Source organism: Sciurus vulgaris (genome assembly GCF_902686455.1).
Source record: "Sciurus vulgaris genome assembly, chromosome: 17".
NCBI classification, from domain to species: Eukaryota; Metazoa; Chordata; class Mammalia; order Rodentia; family Sciuridae; genus Sciurus; species Sciurus vulgaris.
Window position 1 is genome coordinate 13,501,839 of NC_136478.1, and position 23,656 is coordinate 13,525,494.

General features: G+C 39.3%; 1 protein-coding gene across 2 annotated transcripts in view; it reads right to left on the reverse strand.

Moving 5' to 3' along the window:
* Positions 1–1,939: 1,939 nt before the first annotated feature.
* Positions 1,940–23,656, reverse strand: part of PHLPP2 (PH domain and leucine rich repeat protein phosphatase 2) — a 67,707-nt gene continuing 45,990 nt past the window's right edge. For both annotated transcript variants that reach the window (XM_079117734.1, XM_079117735.1), the window contains exons 11-19: positions 21,094–21,189; positions 19,425–19,580; positions 16,201–16,401; positions 12,977–13,139; positions 12,480–12,610; positions 11,794–11,904; positions 10,575–10,769; positions 8,537–8,768; positions 1,940–6,740 (exon numbers count right to left, since the gene is read on the reverse strand). In XM_079117734.1, coding sequence (XP_078973860.1) covers positions 5,586–6,740; positions 8,537–8,768; positions 10,575–10,769; positions 11,794–11,904; positions 12,480–12,610; positions 12,977–13,139; positions 16,201–16,401; positions 19,425–19,580; positions 21,094–21,189 — 2,440 coding nt within the window. In that variant the 3' untranslated portion in view covers positions 1,940–5,585. The remainder of the gene's footprint in view (positions 6,741–8,536; positions 8,769–10,574; positions 10,770–11,793; positions 11,905–12,479; positions 12,611–12,976; positions 13,140–16,200; positions 16,402–19,424; positions 19,581–21,093; positions 21,190–23,656) is intronic.

Below are 23,656 nucleotides of genomic sequence, written 5' to 3' on the forward strand. Positions count from 1 at the left end.
CACCCACTCCTAAGAGGATAACCCACATTCACACTGGTCTCACCTAGCATTTATTCTCACCAGTCATATCCCTGTTGAATGATCTTTGCCCATGCTGGTTCTTTTGCTAAATAAAATGGGAACTTTGGCCTACCTGACTTCAGCTTTGTGCCCAGGCCCAGCTGGGGTACTGCTCCTGAGATGTAGCTCTCTTCACCGATAGGAGTCCATCCGGGACTTTAACAATACTAGCACATGTCCATAGTTTTATAAGGTTCAAGGCTTTAGCACTTATTCACCATTTGTCAAGGTCAAGATTTGTTATAACAAGGTTCCAGAGGGCCAGTGTTTTACCCACTAATTAACATTTCATTGAATGCTATGGGCCAAGTACATCACTATGCTGAAGAAGCCCTTTGGGTCCTCTTATTTAAGTTCACAACTGATGGCAGATACTAGTTTCTTAGCAAATGAGAAATAACTGGGTGGGGATGCAGTTCAGTGGCAGAGTGCTTGCCTAGCATGCATGAGGCCCTGTTTAATTCCCAGCACAAAGAGAGAGAGAGAGAGAGAGAGAGAGAAAGAGAGCATACAAGAGTACACAAGCCTTAAGAAGATGAGTAACTTACCTAAATCACACAACTTTCAAGGAACAGATAAAACTCAGACCTCAGACCTACTGAATCACACACGGGAATGTGTGATGAGTGACTAACATGTTTTTGCCTGCAGTGCCCCAGGGAATGTTGTATGAAGTAGAGAACATACCCAGAGAAATTTGTTTCTGCCACCCTGGACCAGGGAAGCGTATCTCACGGAACTATGGTATTAAAGTAGACAGTGGTGTAGTAACTGGCATGCTGAAGGTGTCGAGGCAACAGTTGTCAAGCCAAGTTTTTAAAATGTTCATTCTCTAGATGAAGAAGAAACCTGAAAAATGACTTTAACATGGTTTTTGTTTGGAGCGCAGCAGCTGATCTTGCTTGGAAGTCAGGAGACAACCGTGGGGGCAAGGAGAGCACCCATCTATAGGTTCTAAGTAGATGAAGCATGTTGTAAGCCAACACCACTGGACCGTAGTTCTACCCTGAAGTCATGGCATCATGGAACATACGATGGCCCGCTCTCCACTCAGCCTATCACCACCCACTCTGTGATTCCTTAAGAGGCGCTGTAGATGGTTTACAGCTGAGTTTCTTCTGATCAGCTAATAATCTTCATGTAAATATTGACTGCTCCCCATCTTTGGAATTACTTTAAACATATGAACCAAGTCAGAATAAAATGTTTCTTAAACTAAAAATCTTTATTGCTATTTCACCTGAAATGGTGCTATGGTTTGGGTGTGGTTGGAGTGTCCCCAGGAGTCCACTGTGATTGAAGTCTTGATCCACAGGGTGGTGCTAATGGGAGGTGGGACCTCGTGGGAGGACCTTAGGTTGCTGGGGGCATACCCTCCGAAAATGGTTCTCCTGGGATCCTCCGGTAGTTCTGAGAGGAGCATTATAAAAGCCTGAGTTTGGTCCCACCCGCTCTCTCTGCTCCTTGGTGTGAGATGTAATCACTGGCTCCCAAACATGCTTCTGCCATTGCTTTCCACCACAAGACACAGCTGAGACCTGAGCCAATGCCAGCACCATGCCCCTGAGCCTCCCAAACTCTGAACTTAATAAACCTCTTCTTCATAAGTAGCCTGTGTCCAATATTTTGTTAGTGATACAAAGCTAATATAAAAGGTGATCAAGAATAGTTTGCCTTAAGTCACAGCCTTAATGGAATGTGGCTTCATGTGTTTGTTCTTGCTTATCTTCCCCTGAAGCAAGAAAGAACAGAAAAATCCTAAAGGTACTTTTAGTTAAGAACCTAATTCTATAATAAAATTAGGAGAGAAAATTCTAGCTTCATGCTAAAATATTTGTAAAAAAACAAGCATTCCATTTTAAAACAAAGGCATGAAAAAGATATTCCATTTTATTTTATTTATTATTGTTATTGTTATTTTTTACAAACAATAGATTTGCTGCAACATGCTCTGGCTCATATTATTGAATTAAAAAATTTAACACATTTCAAAAATATCAAAAATACACTATAATGAGTCTTAGGACTACAATATGACGATGATTGCACAAAACCATAAGATGTGAGCCCACTGTCTGACTGACATCCAGTGGCAACATGAGGGAAACCCTACAGCATCTGGGAGAGGTGCATGAGATTTAGAATACAAGGAGTTTATGCTGATTAATCACCAAATGAGGAAAACAGAGCAGGTTTGACTGTAGCCGCTTTTCTCAGTCTAGGAAGTGCTTACCCAACCAAGGGGCAAAGTCACTGACTGGAAAGAAAGAATAACTTGTGTCCATGATTGGGGAGTCTGGAAGTCTCCACCCAGAGAGAAGTAAAAAGTGACAAGACAGTTCTACAGTGATGCTGTGGACATCACCAGATGGCTTGGAGACTAATTCTTTAGTAATCGATACATTATCATTAACAGCCAAGTGCTCCCTTATGGAGGTCTCTTCATTAATAATTATTGAATAGATAAAAGAAAGTGAGCCTGTGGCTTCCAAGTACCTGCTTTTGCTGAAGGTCTACATGGAAAGAAGAGCATCATTTGATAGTAGATCAGCCAAACCTAACTGGCTCCATCTCCTGGAAAATAGCACTCGCTACAAGCAATTGTGATAGCACCCAGTGATGCCACACTACTTATGTTGGCTCTTCTGTACCAGGAAAATGGGTTCACCAACTTATTGCACATATACACTCTACAGTAGTATTATAAAGCCCTCGCTTGTGTCAGGAATGGTAATTCAATGACTTGACTCTATGGTAGCACTAGAGCTTCATGTCATACCAACATTGAAAATTTCAGATATATTTCCAATCATTTGGATAAAAATAAGGATACTTGGCTGACAAGCCACATGTATTTTCCTTTCTCCATGGGACTCCTGAACTGCACCCATAACCAGGAGGTTGGTTCCCCCCCCCCAACCCAGAAATTATCTTAAACTCTGTTAAGTGGGAGGTACATGCAGAGACCCAAGAATCAAGCAGAGATCAGGATTTCCATGCTAGAAATCACTTGTACTCTGCCCACCTGGGGAACATACCCTCTGAGTTAAGGTATTTGGAAGATGACACTCAGCTGCAGACAGATTGCTGGTTTTCATTGACAGCCTACTCAGGTAACACAACATCTGTCAATTACCTCATAGGTCAAATGGGGTATGTATTTTTGGTAATAAACTATGGCCTTTTAACCTTCTATTTCAATACAGAACAACTGCAGAAGGACATAATGAAAAGAAATTGGAAAAAAAAAATTAGTTTTGGTATATACTATATTAGAGGTTTTCAAAGACCTAATGGTACCTGAAAATAACTACCACATCAAAGTACACGTGGAATTTCAGAGTTTTGCTGACCAAAAAGTAAACACATTTACTTTTGGGAATCAGTGTGGACCTGGGTTTTGAGGTGGTTCCAATAAGCAGGACAAGAAACAAAGAGAAGAAAAGTATTCACAGATAAAGGACAATTTTATAAGACTATACTACTAAAGTGGTATTTTCCCAAAATAACTTTAATTTTTAGACAACATCACTCACTATTCTATTCAGAACCCAAAGGTTCTGCTGTCTGAGTAGGAAGATGTTTTACATCACCCATCACTAACATCTTGGATTTTTCTTTTTTTTTTTTTTTCATTCCCATATAAAAATAAGGTGGCAACATACTATTGTACCCATCTTTCTAACAGCACCTAAACTCTGTATGAGCCACCATGTTCCCCACTTCAAATCAAAGACCTGAGTTCTAAACTTTTTTCAGTAGTTGACCAGTAGTTTGACAGAAGGGAAGTCAAGTGTTCCTGATGATTTGGGGACTCAAGCTCAAATTCTTGAGGGGTTGAACATTAGGCAGCCAATGGGGTATACAGAATCCCCCAAGAATGTACCCCTTTGACACATGTACATGGGTACGGGGCCTCTGAGAGGATGAAGAGACTGGTTTTTGACTATTACTTTGGACAAAAACTCCCACCCCCTTCCAAAAACAAAAAAGAACCCACAAAGGAATAAACATACTTTCAACAATATATTTAACATTTTGTTTCTGTTGAAACAAATTAAAAATGGTTCCACTCTTTTTTTCTTTTTAAACTGTGAAATGTTTCAAATCTTCAAAGCACATTTCCCATTGGGCAAAAATCAAGCAATGCCAAAATTTTGTAGGGCTATAAGTAGGAATTAGTTTGCTTAAGATAATCTTCTAATGGAAAAAGCAACAAAATTCAGAAGGAACTGCATTTTGCTAGAGTTATGTGGAATGTGCCAAAAAAAAAGAAAGAAAGAAAGAAAATCAAGTTTTCTATAAGCTTAGGAATTTCTCGAGTCGCATACAGGTATTGAGTCCAGTACCCTGAAACCACATAAAGTAAGTTAGCAGTTTTCAGAGAGATACACTGTCAAGCCTTTAGAGCAAGGTTTGACAACTCACTTCCAACATTCTAGAAAACCATTTGTTGCTCTAGAGAAAAAAGGAACATGTCTAACCTGTGAGCTCCATCCACTCATCTGTTCTCACATGGCCTCCATCTGTTTGGGAATCATCTGCTCTAATTCAAGATTCCTGGACACCAGCAATGCTGGCCTTAGCCCTGCTTGTGAGGAGGCTGGCTGCCAACTCGACCACATGGTAGGGAAAAGAGGCCAGTCCCCAAGTGCCTACCTTGTGATCTGCTCAAATCACATTCCGAGTGGGTGTGACATCTGTCAAGGAGTAACTCTCTTGGGAAAAGTAGTCTTAGTTTTGGCTCCTTCCCCATCTTCACCCACAAAAGAAGGTCCCTCTACCCCAAGTTCCTCAGGAGATTTCACACTTTGACATCAAACAGCTTAATTCAGGGCTTTCCAAGTACCCTCAAGGAAGGCTCCAACACCCAATTATCTCTCTGCCTATGGACAAAGGTGTTGGGCTGCCTCTAAGAAGATTGGCTCGAGTGCAGATTCAAAAATAAAAAGTTCACAGTCAATGAAAAGTGCTCTCATTACATTACATACATAAATTATCTGTTTGATTGGTTCTACATCTCCAATAAACATCATTTTGATAGGCTATATTCTCGTAGAGAAGAATGAAAAGCCATGTGACTAGTCACATCACACCCCATTAGTTAGTCTGAAAGATAAGGTGATTTCTCTGTCACAGAGATCCATCAGCAGCAATTAGTAAAGGGAATCAACCTTCAGTTATTTCCTCCACAGAAATAGTCCCTTTCCTGCCCAGGCAGGCAAATTCTCAAAATGATCCTAGGAGAGAAAGGGTTAATGGCAGGTGGTAGGACTGACAGAGAACAACTTCTGCTTTCGCCCAGTAACTCTGGGAATTCCAATGCAGGTTAAATGCGAAACTTAACACTGATGGTGGTACTGGCTCATCCAGGGTCAGACCCGGATAGCTCTCACCTTTTTTGGCTCTGAGTTTTATCCCAAACGTCTCTGGTTAGAAACACAGAGGCAAAATGCCTCTGGAAGGGTCCCCTCCCTAACACCACAAAAGCCCTCTCTTGCACTGTGCCCACTACAGTGGCAGGATCACAGCGCTGTGTCAAACTCCTCCGGGGGCTCGGTCCGATCCTCTTCATTGGGCTCAGGCTCAGGCCTGCTTTCCTGATGCTGCTTCATTTGCTCCTTCACTTCTTCTTCCAGGTCACGAGGTACAACAAACTGATCATCTGGCTCCAGCTGAGTGGGGGCAGCAAAATAGCCAGTTTTCCTCTTGGGTGCTTCTGTGGCCACTTCAATGAGGTTCAGGCTGTCTTCTAGGGGCACAATGGAGCCATTGGAGAGCTTTTTGCCATAGAGACAGGAAGTGGAAGGAGACTTCTGTAACTCCATTTTGTCTCTGCTCACTGGCAGAAGTATGCCACTATTTACACTGTTCTGTCTTCGGATCCCAAAAAACAACCCTCTAGCATGTTCCTCAGGACACGGGGTAGAAGAATTCTCCATAAGAGTAGGAGAGCTCTCAAGGTCTCTCCCTCGGCAGCAGTGGATATCTACTTCTACTTCTACCTTGCTGCCATTGGTTATGACCCCTTCGACAGGTTGGTCATCATCACTGTCAAGGCCATTGTCAGACTGATTACTAGAGAAGGTTGCACAAGAAGGCTGGCGCTGAAACACCCCAGAGGTGGGTGTTGGGTGGAGGCTGCAGCGCCTCTCTGGCCGTGGAAGCAAACCAGCCTCCAGGCCCACAGTGTTATGTTCATCAGAAGCAGTGGAGCCCACTTCACTGCTCACCTCCGAGGTGGACATCTCACTGCTAAACTCAGAGGCAATGCCACTACTGGAGGAAGGAGTGGTTGGTTTGGGAGCATCTTTGATGGTGCTGGTGGAAGCAAATCCCACAGGTCCTGGGAGGGTGAGTCCATTCATTTCACAAGTGCAGCCTTCCTCACCGATGTTCAAATAAACCACCATCGCCCCCACATTATCCTGACAGCCATAGCTCTGTGCTAACGTGCATAGTTTTTTAGCAGCTGTTAATGGATCTTGTACGTGACGTACTGCATTGATAGCTTCTGTATATGACAAGTGTTCCCACAATGCTCTGTTTCCCAGTATCAGCAATTCGTCTTGAATAGTAAGTGGTGTGGAAGATATATGGGGCTTGGGGAGGATCCAAGGGTAGAGGTATGTACAGCCCAGCATCCGGGTACAACAAGTTACCCCATTCACTTTGTTATCCTAAAGATGAGCAGAACGAAAATTTTGAGAAAAAAAAGCAACAAAACATGCAACATTTTATCTCTCCAAAAGAAAATCAGGAGTCTAAAAACAGAATTTATATGTTATTATATGATTTGTCCTAGGATCAGTATAATTTTAAGTGAATTCAAGGAACCACTCATCTTAAAAGATATCTGTTCTAACATAAAAGACATGCTAAGAGGAACATGTTAGAAAAATAATAAGCAGAAGTGTCTTTAATTCTCCATCCCTAGTACTCTTAGGCCAAAATTCAGATGTGTCACCACGATTAATTTCTCACTTAAAGACATAGTTGGAACTGAAAAGACTTCCCATGGATAAGACTCTTGGTAGCTAAAGCACTAAATGACCTCTATGGTTATATGGCCTAAAGGGAAAGTCTGAAATATGTAGCATAATTTACCTACTCTTTAGGGGCTACACCAAGAATGAACAGCAGATTAAATTAGAACCCCTATCATTCTAAACTTAGAAGAAATGGAATCACCCTGGTTGTAGGTTAGAAATTTCATATGCTGGAAATTTATTTTATTGATTTCTCTTTAATAAAAAAACAAACAAAAACTCTGAAATCATCAATAAATTAACACTTGCAGTCACTCTCTGGCTTTTATTTACCAGAATTTGCCACAAACTCTAAACTATTTTCTTCATCTATAAAATGAAAATAAAATGGGAGCTATTGATAATATTAAATAAAACTCTAAAGGAACAGAACTTGGCAAATAATAGACAAAAATTATTCATGGTTAAAATAACACAAAAATAACTGGGTACAGTGGTGTACACCTGTAACCCCAGATACTTGGGAGGCTGAAACAGGAGGCTCTAACATTCATGGCCAACTTTGGCAGCTTAGTGACCCTGTCTGAAATAAAATGGGGTGGGGAAGAGGCTAGGAATGCAGCTCAGTGGTAGAGCCCACACAAACACAGCCAACTGATCTCTGACACAGGAGCAAAGGCAATACAGTGGAGAAAGCATAATCTTTTTAATAAATGGCACCAACACATGCAAAAAAAAAAAAAAAAAAAAAGATCTAGACACAGAGCTTACAATTTTCAGAAAAATTAACTCACAACAAATCAAAACATAAATGTAAAAATCAAAACTTTTATAAAACATCTAGAAGACAACACAGAAGAAAATATAAGTGATCTAGAGTTTGTCAATGAGGTTTTAGATCTAACACCAAAAGTACAATCCATTAAAAAAAAAAATTAAGTAGTGCCAGACATGGTGGTACACACCTATAATCCCAGAGAATTAAAAGGCTGAGGCAGGAGGATCACAATTTCAAGGTAAGCCCCAGCAACTTAGTGACACCCTAAGCAACTCAGTGAGTCCCAGTGTCAAAAATTAAAAAATTGTTAGAAGAGGGGGGCTGGGGATGTAGCTCGATGGTTAAGCACCCCTGGGCTCAATCCCTGGTACCAAAAAAACCCCCAGAAGTCTTTTTTGTTTGGAATAGCAAAGCAGATGAGTTGGGAACTAAATGGGATACAACATTCATTTTATTTGTTAGCTATTCATTTAAAGGACTGTAAATTAGGACTTTTCATTTCTAATTAATTTTGCTTCTTTCTACTAGTCACTAACTGCTCAGATTTTCTTCTAGTGCTCTTGCTGAAACCATATGAAACAAACATCTATCTAGATTGGATACAATTTACAAGGTATCATAGGAAGAAACTGGACCTTCACTGCCTCCATTCAAAGCATTCTTCACTAGAATTGGGGAGCAAAAGTGATTGGCAGAAAGCGAGATGCACCTCTGTTATGATGGCTTTTTGATCCTTCACCCTTTGTGCCTCCTCCAGGTCCTGTTCCAGGCTGAAGACTTTAGAAAGGGGCACTGGCTTCCCACCTCGGCACAGGACTGCTTGACATGTGCCAACATTAGCCACAGTCAAACTAAAACTACTTGTTGGATCAGCAGTGTCAGGGCGGACGTAGCACAGGAGAGCAGAGGACCCCAGCTTCTGGCCAGCCATCCCTAATTTCCTGTTTAAAAAGAAAGAAAAAGGAGAATACAATGGCTAAAAGTGGCGGTCCTTCACCCCCATCCTTCCCTCATTTTTCTGCTATGGGATCATGAAGCAGCCTCACCCCATCCACCTGAAGGCAGACTCTTGCTCTGGGTGATACTGCCTTCCACTCTCAGCTGATGGGAAAAGAGATTTTTCAAAAGGGTAGAGGGAAGGGCAGTGGAGGTGCATCTTTCTCTGCTGCTTGAGTGTCTGATCAGAGACTTCCTAATTCAGGGAACTTCAAACTTCAACATATCAGAATCATCTGGAGAGTCTGATAATTGTTAGAGCTCAGATTGCTGGACCTAGTCTTGGAGTTTCTGATTCAGTGGGCAAAGGGCTACATATTTCAGACTTTCCCTTTCAGTGTGTTTCCAGGGTAGGTATCCTAAGCATCAACAGAAACTTGTTAGAAATGCCCTGGAAACACACTGAGAACTGCCTGCACTTAGGACCCATACTAACAGACAGCAGATACTATCAGAAAAATCTAGTTTCAAATTCCAGTTCTGCCATATACTGGCTATATATCATCATCAAGTTATTTCTCTAAGAAATTTCTCTGATAAAATATGTTTGTTTTGATAACTAGATGTAGGATGAAGCTGGGAACAGTGGCACAGGCCTGTAATCTCAGTAACTTGGAAGGCTGAGGCAGGATGATACCAAGTTCAAGGTCAGCCTCAGCAACTTAGTGAGACTCAGCAAGTTAGTGAGACCCTGTCTCAAACTAAAAAATAAAAAGGACTGGGATTTAGTTCAGTGGCAAAGCATCCTTGGGTTCAATCCCCCATACAGAACAAAAAAATTAAAAAAAGAAGATGAAAACTGCCTGGTCCAGTGCCTGGTTCTTGGAAGGTGCTTCTTAAATTGAGTTCCCTTTCCCAACCCCTTCATTCTGCCAAGTATCCAGCTCAATTTTACTGAAAAGTGGACTCCTTTCCCAACACCATGCTTTGTGTAACAATGACAGTGAAAACTGGCACAAGCTCTAGACTGTTCCACTTCAGCCTTGAGTATACAAGTTTACAATTTCTTAATTGTTCATATCCTTTATGCAGCCCACCAGATGTGCAAGACACTCCATTACCTACCAAGGTTTCCAGTAGCTGGGGGTTTTGCCCTTGAGTGACTTAGATTTTTTTGCAGGGGGAAGGGACACTGGGGAAATGAACCCAGGGGTACTAAACCACTGAGTCACATCCCTAGCCCTTTTTATTTTTTGTTTTGAGACAGGGTCTCACTAAGTTGCTTAGAGTCTTGCTAAATTGCTGAGACTGGCTTTGAACTTGGACTCCTCCTGCCTCAACCTCCCAAACTGCTAGGATTATAGGAGTGCACCACTACACCTGGCTCAGTGGTTTGGACTTTAATGAGAAATTTAGTTGGTAAACCACCAGGAAAAATTATTCTAAACACATGAATCTGACCAGTGTTTGTTAACCTTTTGTAGGCCACTGGCTCTTTGGAGGATCACAAAATCTTACTGTCATCCCCCTCCCAAAATGTACAAATACATCTATAAAAACACAATTTTCTGTACATAATTTCTGGGCTTCCCAAGTCCTCAGCAGCCTTTGGGCTCAACAGAGAAGGCATGACTCCACAGGTTCTATGACATGCCAAGGTCCCCACAATCCCTGCTGATACTGAGAGCATAATCATGGAAGGAGCAGGTTTCTCCTTGATCCAGCACCCATAATTTAGATCCTCACCTTCTGACTTAGATTTATTCTCAGAAGCAGAGCTGAGTTAGGGATTATTCAACCCACCTGCTTACCTGTGAGATACCAAAAAAGTGTTGGTCATGAAAACTGTATCATTTGTTGACTGCTGTACCTCTTCCAAAAGTACATCTGCCATCGTACACTGCAGCAGGCGTGGGAGCTCCTCATTTCGGTCCCCATCAAACATGCCATATACAGCGCCCACCCCTTCTGCAAAGTTATCCATAGCCAGGGCAGACACACACAGCCTAAAGTGGAAAGATAAAAAATATAATCATCAAAGAAAGCTGCTGGTAAACAATTATTCCTCAGAGAGCATTCTTTTAAAGACTAATTATTAGGTGAGCACAGTGATGCACAACTGTAATCTAAGCCAACTCAGGAGGCTGAAGCGGGAGAACTGAAGTTCAAGGCCAGCCTGGGCAACTTAGCAAGGCCCTAAGCAACTTAGCAAGACTCTGTCTCAAAATAAAAAATAAAAGGGCTGGGGAAGTAGCTCAGTGGTAAAAAGCACCTCTGAATTCAAACCCCAGGAACAAAAGTAAATAAATAAATGAATAGAAAATAATTATCAATTGAAGGTAGAAAAGAATGTGGTAAATCTTAAATCTATACATGAAAAATGTCCCCAGATAAGTAAGCAGCATTTGAAAGAGCTGATGTCCTAAGGAAAGATAAAATTTAGTCCCATTCACAGGCAGTCCATATAGCCCTGCAAAACTGGCAAGGTGAGATGTGTTCTTATAGAAGTGTTAGAGACTAGCTTCATCCATGTTATCTGTCAATTCAAAAGTCACCACAGCATACCTATGGTTGAAGTTGGGTTTAGTATTCCTTGAAGGAAGGAAGAATGCACACTGTGGAACCCTGGGGTATACAGGGAAGAGGGTGCTGGAAAGAACCTAGTATAGGATGTGGGCTTTGGATGGGTCATTTTGGGAAGAGTTTGAGAAGTGGAGGATCACATCAGCTCGTAGGCTGTCCAAAATCAGCGCTATTACAGAGTTGAGTCCCTCAATAAATCTTATCAATAGAGAAGGGAAATTAGCATGAAAAGAAAGCTGTGAGGGAGTGCTGAATATTCTGTGGACTGCACATTCATTTTGTTTTTGTTTACTTTATCAGAGTTTCAGGACTCTTATCTGATGTTGATACACTATGATTTATTTATGCACAACAAAGCTAGGTGGCCCAGTTGTGAGCATCAGATCAGTCCCCAGATGCCACAGGCTGCCTTTTTTCTTTCTCAGTCTCCGTAGCCAACATACTCACTTATTTCTCTGTCCTGCCATCTCAGCCAGTCCATGGCTCCAGAAGGTAGATGTAACTGTAGAATCTGTGGTTGGCAATGGTTTCTGGTCAATTTTCAGGGTTGTGATATGGCTATAGAAGGAAGGAAGATTATACCATATTACCTATTACATTTTATAAAAACTATCCCAATAATAACATGTTTTATAAAGTAATCTCTTGACAGACTAAGGTGCATTTCCAGACAGGCTGAATGAAAGTAGTATGATGAACCCCTGGTTCAGATGCAGGAAAAAGGAAAGGGATAGGAGGAAGAAACAGGGGCAGATATCATTACAATTAATGGGACTTCTAAGTTTCAGCCAACCGTCTACTTTTTTTAAGTATTATAATATAATTAAGCCTTGGTACAATGAATAAACTTGTATTGTCTCCCAGATGTTGTAATGTGACCTGTGCCACCTAAAATATCTGTGCCTTCCATGTAAAAATATTCCACATGGGTCTGAGTTGTACATAAATAGACTGACAAGACAGAACATCCATTTATAGCTAATCAAAGAATTAAAGAAGAGAACCTAAGGTCTTTGGCCTAATTCATTCTATTCCTTTAATTAATTTGAGATTCCACAGTCCTAAAGAAAATCCACAGATGGTTGGTGGGCCTCCAGACACATGTGGATTTAATTTCAGATTTTTTTTCCCACCTAAACATGTCCAGTGTCTTGTGTTCCAGAACCAGATTTGTGTTTCCAGTTAGGTCAAGGTCTTGTAATGTAGCAGGCAGAGCCTCTGGAATTAGAATTTCTGTCAAGTCGTTGCAACTTAGGTCTACAAACTGAGAAGAAACAGAAATCAAAATAAAATAAATTCTAGTTTACTTCTTTACTCCCAACACTCAATCTCCTACTATATTCTCAAAGGGTAACTTAATTTCTTCCCAAGAATGAATTAAGCATACTTAGATTTCAATCTGAGCATGCTGGAACATTATTTCTTCCTTAGAACAATCTCATTCACACTCCTTTCTTCTTCCTTATAAGAGAAGCATCTCTGGACTGGGGATGTGGCTCAGTGGCTGAGCACTTGCCTGGCATGTGTTAGGTAGGTTCCATTCCCAGCATCCACCCCTCAAAAAAAAGGCATCTCATTCACACTCCTGCTATTTCCCCCATAAAGACTTCCTTCCTGCACAGAAAAGTACCTGAATCTGAGGTAACTGCAATATTTCTGGGAAAATGCTGATGTTGTTGGAGTGTGCAACAAGGGTGTGCAGCCTTTTGCAGTTGGCAATGGTTGTAGGAATGGTTTTAAGCTTGTTGCCACTTAAGTTCAGTTCTTCCAATTGCTCCAGTTTATTTAGTTTGCTGAAAAAGAAATTAAAAAAATACCACATTGCACCAAAAATCAGCAGTTGCCAAGTAAGTGCTATTTTACAGCAGTCACTGGGTATAGAAGGCCAGCTTGGTGTACTTCAAAGGACTGGACCTCAGAGGACTAGTGCAAGGAAACAAATGGACACCAGCCAAGCATAGGCTCTCCAACATGATCAGCCCTGCTATATTTGCACCTGATCTACCACTTAGTGTGTTTTGAGGGCTAACAGTGCCCTTGCTTTTCTGACAGCTGCTGGACATGGATGTCTTCCTGTTATCTGATTGCAAGAAGGAGCTGAAAAAGCACTGGCCTATTGTTGAGAGATTAGTTCTGGTCCTTACTTCGCCACTAACTAGCTATATTAGTAGCTAACCACTAAGTATGGTAACATTAAGCAGACCTCAACAGCCTTAACTATAAAATGAAGAAACTGTACTAAATCATCAGCAAGATTTCTTCAGGTTTAAATTTCTAGTTACCTGTTCAAAACATAATTCATCTCCACTAAACATTTATCAGGTTATTATACACACACTGCAATGCTCAGGACTGTGATGCAAGTGTCTCAAAGTGCTCCTCAGACTAACATCCTTATCTAGAATATTACAAATAGCTCTGGTTTTTTTTTTTCTAATTTATTGGTTTAAAAAAATATAAAAAGAACAAATGCTCTAACATGGAGAAAAAGTTTGGAAAATAAAAGAAAATTAATTATCAATAATGCTAGCAATCTGGAAGAATTACCATTAAAATTTTGTTGAATTTCCTACCAAATTTCTCAAATGAGTATTTGTTTTACATTAATTTTATGTCCTTTCACATATATCACAAATAATTTCTATTGTTAAAAAATTCAAATACTTTTTAAAAACTAAGAAAATTTTCTTTCTTATTATAGTAATAACACATAATCACTGAAATAAATGGGAAAATGGAGATGAATAGAAAAAAAAAAAAAACCAACCTTCATCCCACAATCAGAGGTAATTCTGATGACATTATGGTAAAAGGTATTCTTAAAGTATAAAGCTATATTTTTCAAATTTTAAAAATGATGTTATATCAAAGATAAATTGTTTTATAACGTGTGTGTGTGTGTGTGTGTGTGTGTGTGTGTGTGTAGTACTAGGGATTGAATTCAGGGGTGCTTCACCACTGAGTTACAACCCCAGCCCTTTTTTATTTTTTTAGTTTTGAGTCAGGGTCTTGCTAAGTTGCCTCGGCTGGCCTTAAACTTATAATCCTGCATGCTCGGTAGATGGGATTACAGGTGTGCACCACCATGCTTGACTTATAACTTTTTTAACTTAATATATTTTAAACATGTTCCCATGTCCAATTCTCATGCTTTTTTTCCTTATGAAAATCCTGTCTGGATTTTTCTAACTTGTAAACAGAAATGCAGCATCCATATCTTCATTAGTTTCTTACCAAAGACCTACAACTGTGCTAGATTCTGAAAATTACCCAAAAGAAACAAGATTTGAATTATGCCTGAATTTTAATATTGCTTAGGAAATGACCTGACAGAGAATTGTTACTCAATATAAAACCAGCATGTTCCTTAATACTTGGCTCCTAAATTCCATTTAGTTTTATAATTGCATCACTCTAATTTCATGTGATCTCCTGCTATTTCTCATCTTTACTACTAACTTTATTTTCATTTTCTTTGACATGTTTTCAGTTTTATATCAGCCTGCTTTTGATCCCTCCAACAATAAGAGAGAGTCATCAAATTGAATGAGTCATTGGTTTCAGAACAGAAAACCTGGTATTACCCATTAGTTTCATAAATGAATATATTCTGTCAGTGGTCTATAACTTTTACTTTATATTATCGTATTTGAGATTACTTAATTTGATAAGACTTTAAGAGATGTACCACATCCTAAAATTAAGATTTTACATTCACTTTTTTGTTGTTGTTGTTGTTGTTGTAGATGGATACAATACCTTTATTTTATTTATTTTTATGTAGTTCTAAGGATTGAACCCAGGGCCTCACACATGCCAGGCAAGGGCTCTACCACTGAGCCATAGCCCCATCCCCTACATTCACTGTTTGAACTCTTTCAAGGAAGTAACTAAGTTAATACTATTGTTTAGTCTTCTTAAGCTCTATCTCATTTCGTAAATGTTCCAGAACCTTTAATTTTTTAAATAATTAAACTCATTTTTTTCTGAGTTTATCAGGTTTCCAAGAAAATCTGCAAAATTAGAATCAAAAACTATAATTTTCATTCAAATTATATCAAACATTATATAATTTTACATGAAATATATTTCATTCAAATTGTATCATGTCATTTCCCCATGTTCTTACTTATAAAAACATTTTTTAATTACTAATTTTATGATATAGATGGATTTTTCTGGTGTAAAAATTTTTTTATCAAGTGTATTTTGAAAGATATTTGTATCTCAACGCTGTCTAAAACTCTGACAGCCTTAACCATCTCTCTTTTCTTCTCATAGAGAAGTCTGGCTAACTACTATTCCTCTCTTTCTAGGCCTCATGCCACCCCAGGCTCTGTGTGGTAGAGCTGGCAACCTGCACCCAAGTTTAATACCTTGCATTTGTCTCACTGTATAGCAATTGCCCAGATACTTGTCTATTTCCCCAATATGACTATAGATTCCTGAGGACCAACTACTACCTTGTATCTGGCATACAGCAGGCATCTTATATATACATATATATGCATATAATAAACAGACCACAATATTTGTAATACAGTGTTAACAACAGAAAAGAAAAAATTATCTTCAGAACTTATTTCATAAGGTTGTACTTTTCTAGATTAAACAGTCTCAGACAATTATTAAATGATTAGAACTAAAAATTAAAACACATGTTAATCAAAATTTCTCTTGTTACTGGTATTTAATAACAGGATCCAAACTATTAAGATGGGATTTTCCCTTGAGACTAGTGAAATCACAGAATCAGTACATCACTTAATTTATAAAGAAGTGTCACAGTTAGAAAGCTATGAAATGCAGAATTATTGTTACGATTTAAAAGCATCATAGTTTGCATTTATTCACCTTGCAGGAAAGCTCTGTAGCTGGTTGTTTGCGAGATGCAAGATTCGCAGGTGTGGATGCCCCACGAGGACAGGTATGCACTGATCTGTGAGGAGGTTGCTGGTCAGGTAAAGCAGCTGCAGCACACTCAGACTCTCCTCCCCAGCACAGGCAGAAGGTAAAGACTCCAGACTATTTGCAGATGCATTCAAGTATCTGAGACTGACAGAACACACACAGTCATCACTTCCTTTGTGTTTGGTGCCACCTTCTATAGAAACCATCATGCCCTCTCAGTAAGCAATGCTGCCATTCTAAATTCCCAAACTTACCAAAAAACAACAAACAAACAAACAAAAAACACAACACTTTCTCCAGGTATTTTTCTCTAATTGAATCTATCCAATCCAAAGTTCCTTTTACTCAACTAAGGACAAAGGAAAAAATATGGTGTGACTATTTTCCCAGGTTTCTGCAGTAGCCTAACTCTCATCTAGCTTCATCTTTTACCACCTGTATATCCACTGAAAGGACATTATTGTGTTCCATGTTCATAGATATCTAAATTATGAAGAAAAAAATTGTCTGGCTTTAACAACATCATTGTTTATTTAGCCAATCCCATAATAATCTCATAATAATGGACATGTAGGCTGTTTGCATTTCTGTAATAGACCTTTGGGTCCTTACCTAGTTATTTCTTTAGGCTACATTTCTAGAAACAGAATTTATGGAATCAAAGGATATATATTTCAGATTTTTTTAACACATTACTAAACTGAGCTCCAGAAACGCTATACCAAATTGCACTCAAACAAGAAGAATGCAAGAATGCCAGTGTGCTCATACTTTTGCCAACACTGAGTATAATTCAATTTAATCTGTAGGTAAAACATGATATGACAAAATTTTTCCTAGGATGGTGTCTACTATGCATAGAGCATTCTCAATAAAAAAAAGTCAATATTATTAAACTTGTGTGTTCTTAAACCTTCTTCATGTTGTATGATCCACGTCCCTAATTAGCTTTAATGTACGTGTCTGCTACGTCTTTATCCCCAAATTGTTCTGTGCAGAGTTAGTATAAAATAAATTGACAATGTCCTATGGCTAAGGAACTTCCTTACTACAGATTCTAAGATTGTAAAAATTTTATTCAGACTGCCTAACTAAATGCAGGGTCACATATTGCTAACAAATACTTGTTAACTAACCACTGCATCAAATCTCCACACAAACTTTTCCAAAGCAAAATTTCGTTCAAACATTTTTTTAGAATTTCCAAAGATTTTATTCTGAGAAACAACCAAGTACATTATACATTAAGGGATATATAAGTTACTAAACAGAAAATAAGAAACTTGTGGGATACATGGTTTGTTGTTTTGTTTTGGCACGGGCAAAGGGCTAGGCAAGTACTCTACCACTGAGCTACATCCCACCTTTTTATTTTTTCAGACAAGTCTCACCAAGTTGCTCAGGCTAACCTCAAACTTCTGCTTCAGCCTCCGAAGTAACTAAGATTACAAATGTAATCTTAACCACCACACCGTGCCTAAATGCTTTCTGTATGCTTCATGTAGCCCTGTGTTACATTAATACTATTTATCTGTTTTCTGCATTTGTCTAAATTAATGACAGTATTGTGTTCTCCACAATATGTGTTCTCCATATTATGGAAGAACTACCATTAAAAACTAGTTTTAGTTATGGAGCTAACCTAGGTGTTCTTCACCAGATAAATGGATAAAGAAAACGTGATAAGCTGGACACAGTGGTGCATGCTTGTAATCCCAGCAACTTGGGAGGCTGAGGCAGAAAGATCAGAAGTTTGAAAGCAATTCAGTGAGACCCTGTCTCTAAATGAAATACAAAATAGGACTGGCGATGTGGTTCAGTGCTCGAGTGCCCCAAGTTCAATCCCTGGCCACCCACCTCTGCCAAAAGAAAGAAGGAAGGAAGGAAGGAAATGAGATACACACACACACACACACAGAGGAACATTACTCAGTCATAAAAAAGAATGACTTTATGACTTTTGCTGGTAAATGGATAGATCTGGAGACTATCATGCTAAATGAAATAAGCCAATTCCCAAAAATCAAAGGCTGAATATTCTCTCTGATATGTGGATGCTGACACACAGAGGGAGGGAAGAAGAGAAGTTCAGTGGATTAGACAAAAAGGGAGAAAGGGAAGCGGGGGGTGGATATAGGAAAGATAGTAGAATGAACTGGACATAACTTTCGTACGTTCATATATGAATACACCACCAGTGAAACTCCACGTCAAGTACAATCACAAGAATGAAATACTAATTAGAATAGTTATACTCCATGTAGGTATAATATGTCAAAATATACTTTACTGTCAAGTATATCTAAAGAGAACAAATAAAAATGAATAAAACCTAGTTTTCTTGGGCTGGTGGTGTAGTTCAATGGTAGAGCACTTGACTAGCATGAGTGAGACCCTGGGTTTAATCCCCAAAACCATAAAAAAAAAAAAAAAAAGGCCACAACAGTGACCAAAAAAAACTGGTTTTCATTTAAAGGTTCTTTACACAGTAGGTAAACCTGATTACAGATCTTAAAATAGGAAGACATACCATCTATTTGTTAATTTACAAAGAGATGGCAAATGACAACTTTTGAAAGAATTTTATCTTTAAATGCATAGTTTTCTTCAAAAGGGGTAGCCAAAAAAGTTGTGCAAATAATGGATGCAATTCAAAGATGGTTTGGTAAAGTCAGAATTAAGTTTAATTTAGTGCTATGTCCTTTCCTTCCCAATGCAAAAGCTGAAAATTGCTCAAAGAAGCTATATCTAAATGTTGCAATTTCTCTTTAAATATTTTTAGTTGTAGATGGACACAATACCTTTATTTATTTATTTATATGTGGTGCTGAGGATTGAACCCAGTGCCTCACACATGCTAGGACCCCAGTCCCACAATCTCTCTAAATGTCATAACTGTATTCATTTTCTGCGATGAAAACCTGAACCATCCCAACCTATCTGAAACTGTCTACAACACAAAAACTTGTGTTTAATGGTTATTTCAACTCAGTTAAAGATTACTACCACATGAAACACTGTCTATTTTCTTTCATAAAAACTGCAACCAAGTCTCCACTCATAGTTAGACTATCAGATAAATACAGTTCCAAAGATCACTCCAGTGACAAATCAATGCAATGCATTCTGTCAATGATTCTGCTCTTCACAAATGCTCTGGTACTCACTTTAAGGCCTTGGAGAAGAGGGTATCCGGCAGCCTGGTGAGAACATTATGTTGGATATCCAGCACCTCCAGGGGGATGTGCTCCACCAGCACCGGCAGGCTATGGACATGATTGTGTCCCACCATCAGTTTCCTAAGACTCAAGCTACTCAGAATTCTAAGGGGGACAGTACAAAGAAACAAAAATTTATATCTTTCTTTCTAAGTATGTCCTAGGCACTTTAACTAAAGTTGAACAACTATTAGAAACACAGTTTCTAGACTGTATAAAGACCAACAAGTGCCTGAGCATTACCCACCACCTAGAAGGAAGTCACTAAGGTCATTCTGAGAAATGGTGAATTCAGAAAGACAAGCAACAGAGAGGAGATCTAAACTAAAACAATTTCTAGAATGAATACATTTAGATTCTAATTCCAGACAGAAGGCCTAGATAGCATTTATTAATATTGACAAATTCAGTATATTTATTAATGTTAAAAACAATGTAATAAATTCATAATAAAATGTCTTTACTATAAAGGCCATTAAAGTGCTAAATGTGCTAGGCTATTTAACAATGAAATTCAGAATTAAGTGACTTTGCTTTGCCAAAGACCTCACATTGAATATTAAACACTACAGTCTGGATTTGAACTATGGTCTAATTCTAGAAGTTGTGTTCAGACCTATTAAGCTACAAAGTTTCTAGTTTAACTTAAGACCCTGCAAGCACATGTTACATCTCAGTGCTTTTGAAAACATAGTACTGCCCCCAACACTCTGCCAAGCACCACTCTTTCCTTTCCACATAGAGAAATCCCACCACCTGGTAAAGGTCAACTTAAATGCCACATTCTCCATAAGACATTCTCTAATTATTCAAAGTTCTTCTGAATTTCTAAAACAATTTATACAGATTTGTGATGAAGAGCAGAGACTTGCCCAGCACTGTGACGCATGCCTGTAATCCCAATGGCTCAGGAGGCTGAGGCAGGAGGATCTCAAGTTTGAAGTCAGCCTCAGCAAAAGCGAGACACTAAGTAACTCAGTGAGACCCTGTCTCTAAATAAATACAAACTAGGGCTGGGATGTAGCTCAGTAGTTGAGTGCCCCTGAGTTCAATCCCTGGTACTTAAGGAAAAAAAAAAAAAAAAAAAGAGCAGAGACTCTGCAGTAAATAACTACACTCAAATGCCAGCTCTCATTGTTTCCTGGTTACGTGTCACCTCAGATGAGTTACCTAACTACTCCTTAGTTTCCTTATTTATGAGAATGACAGTACCTATATAATAAGGTTTATGAAGGATTAGGTAAGATCATAAAAGTGAAGTTCTTAGCACATTTCTCAGTTCATAATAACTCATCCTATAAAATTAACTAATACTATCATATCACCAACACATGCCAGCAAATCTTGGTACACTTGATCACAGTTATCAGTATACATGCCACATAATCCTTTAAGTTTCGTATCATTTACATTAGCCATCACTATATTCCTCATTGCACATCACGTCACCTCACAGTCAACTGAACTAATGAAAGAAACCCAAGTCTAGGGAAATAATTAAATACACACACACACACACACACACACTCTCTCTCTCTCTCTCTCTCTCTCTCTCTCTCCCTGTCCCCCCCCCCCCCGATATGTGCATGTGTGTGTGTGTGTACTCATGCACACATACCGCATAGGAACTTCTGTGAGAAGATTATAGCTCACATCTAGTATTTCTAACTTCTTTGCTTCACAGGCCCAGTCAGGAACACATTCTAGCAGGTTTCTACAACAAACAAACAAATAAATAAAAATGGAATCATTTAAGATGATTAGGTGTTATGGTTTAAATGTGCTGAAGATTGGTTGCCACCCTACAGCACCACTGGGAGGTGCTGAAATTCTTATGAGGTAGGGCCTAGTGGAAGAAAGTTATGTCATTGGGGGTAAGCCCTTGAGGGGGATACTGAGACCGTGGCCCCTTCCTCCCTCTCTCTTTGCTTTCTGGTTCCTATGAGTTGAGCAACTTCTTCCACCAGGCACTGCTACCAGGATGTTCTGCCTGTATAGGGCCAAGCAACCACAAACTGAAACCCTGAGCAAAGATAAACCTTTCCTCCTTTTTTAATCTCAGGTATTTTGTCACAACTACAGAAAACTGACTAATACACAAGTGGAACTCGTCTCACTGGACTTCAATGCATCTGTTAACCAGTCTACAAGCCCTTTAGGGAAGGGACACTATCTCCAAGGCATCTCCTGGTATATTACCTGGAATACAGTAAGCACTCTGGAGAATGATGTTAAATTGGAAGAGTGGGGAGAGACAAGCACCTGAATATACCAAATAATACTGGATCAATTCTGCTACATGTTTAAAAAGGGTAAAGCAGCTTTTAACAGTAGGAAATCACACATGTAGTAGGATGCAATGAGGGAGAAATGCAGAGAGATTTAATGGAAATGGAATTTTAAAACCTTCACAGATGAGTAAGAATTCCACAGGTAATGAGGGGGGAAAAAGACACAAATTCTCAGGAAAATGAACACAATGAATAAAAATGGGGAGGCACTAGTTACTTTTTAAAGAAGTAACTATTGGGAGAAGAGTTTCAACTCACATATGTAACAGAGCAGATGCTTAGTGAAAGTTTTGTTTTCAGATGCAACCTAGTATCTTTGGGCCTCAAGGTCTCTATCAATTAATACGTTGATACAATGAGGCAGGATGAAGCTAAGTGCTACATAAGAGAAACACAGATATGCTATGACAGCTTAGTAAAGGGAACACTTTGCCTGAAATAGACCACAACATGCTCTCCAGGAAATATGACAGCTGGGTTAGTATTTGAGGAATGTTGTATCGTGACCTTATGTGAGGAGGGCATTCCAAGCAAGGGTGCCAACATGAGCCAGAGTACAGAGACAAGGAAAGAAATGGTGTGGTACATGAAGGGAATAACAAGCAGTTTGGTGATCCTGGAACAGTAAGTGGTGAGAGGCAGAAAGCAGGAAATCCAGGCTGCAACCAGGTCCAAACCATGTCGGGATGGTTGTGACTTGATCCTGCAAGTACAAGATCGCTGAAGGTTTTACCAAGAAGTGAAAAGACAATGTCAGCTTTGCACTTCAACTAGATCATCATGGAGCCTGGTTGATGTGGTTCTATTGATAAAAGAAAAAATAATCAGAATTCCAGACAACAAATGATACAAGCCTGAAGGAGCAACAAAAGTGAGGAGAGAGAATTACAGAAATATTTGGGAGGCAAAAATTAAAATGAATGGAGATGGATTAGCTGTGGAGAGAAAAGTAGAGGGAAGAATTAAAAATTATTCTCAGGCTTCTGGCCCAAATGATAAGGGAAGTAGATAATGCCAAAATCTGAAAAATACACATGACAAACAAGCTAAGGCAGGTAAAGGGGTGGACAATGAGTTTAATTTTGCACATGTCTGATGTGTCTGGGAATGTACAAATCAAAATATCCTGCATAGAATTGAACACATGGGTCTGAGACTGAGAAAAGAGAACATAGGCTGGAAATCTGAGCAACACTGACACTTGAGTGCAGCTGAAATTATTGAAGTAAATGAGATCATTTTCAATGACAAGTACAGAGGGCCCAAGATAGAACCGTGGGAGTAACTGACCTTTAAAGGGCTAGCTGAGGGAGAGGAATACGCAAAAGAGAGAGAACCAGCAGCTAATGTGACATGAAAAAACACAGACTGTATTAGCTAACCAAGAAAACAGTATGTTTGAAGAAAAGACAGCAAGGGTCAACACAAAAAGTTCCGTAGAACAAAGTCTAGGGGCTGGGGAGACAGCTCAGTCAGTAGAGTGCTTGCCTTGTAAGCACAAGGCCCTGAGTTCGATCCCCAACACCCAAAAAAAAGTCTAAAGTGAACTGCTAGTGGGATAGAAAATGGACACTAAAGAAACTGAACCAACAAATGCAAATAATTCTTGAGAAATTTGCATAAGGGGATGAGAGTGCATAGATAGTAGTTAGAGGGGTTGTGAGGTAAATTAACTTTTTTGTTTACTAAGAGAGATAAATGTGTACACAGACTGAGAAAAAGGAAAACACTGAACACATACATAAGACAGGAGGAGGACAACAACTAATAGAGCAAGTACAGAGCAATGGAAGTAGACAAGGTCAGAGGTGCAGACAGCTGGACTGGCCTTGAGCAGTGGAAAGCTGAGGATGGATGTGTTGACATGAAGGTCAAGCTAGGTGACAGGAA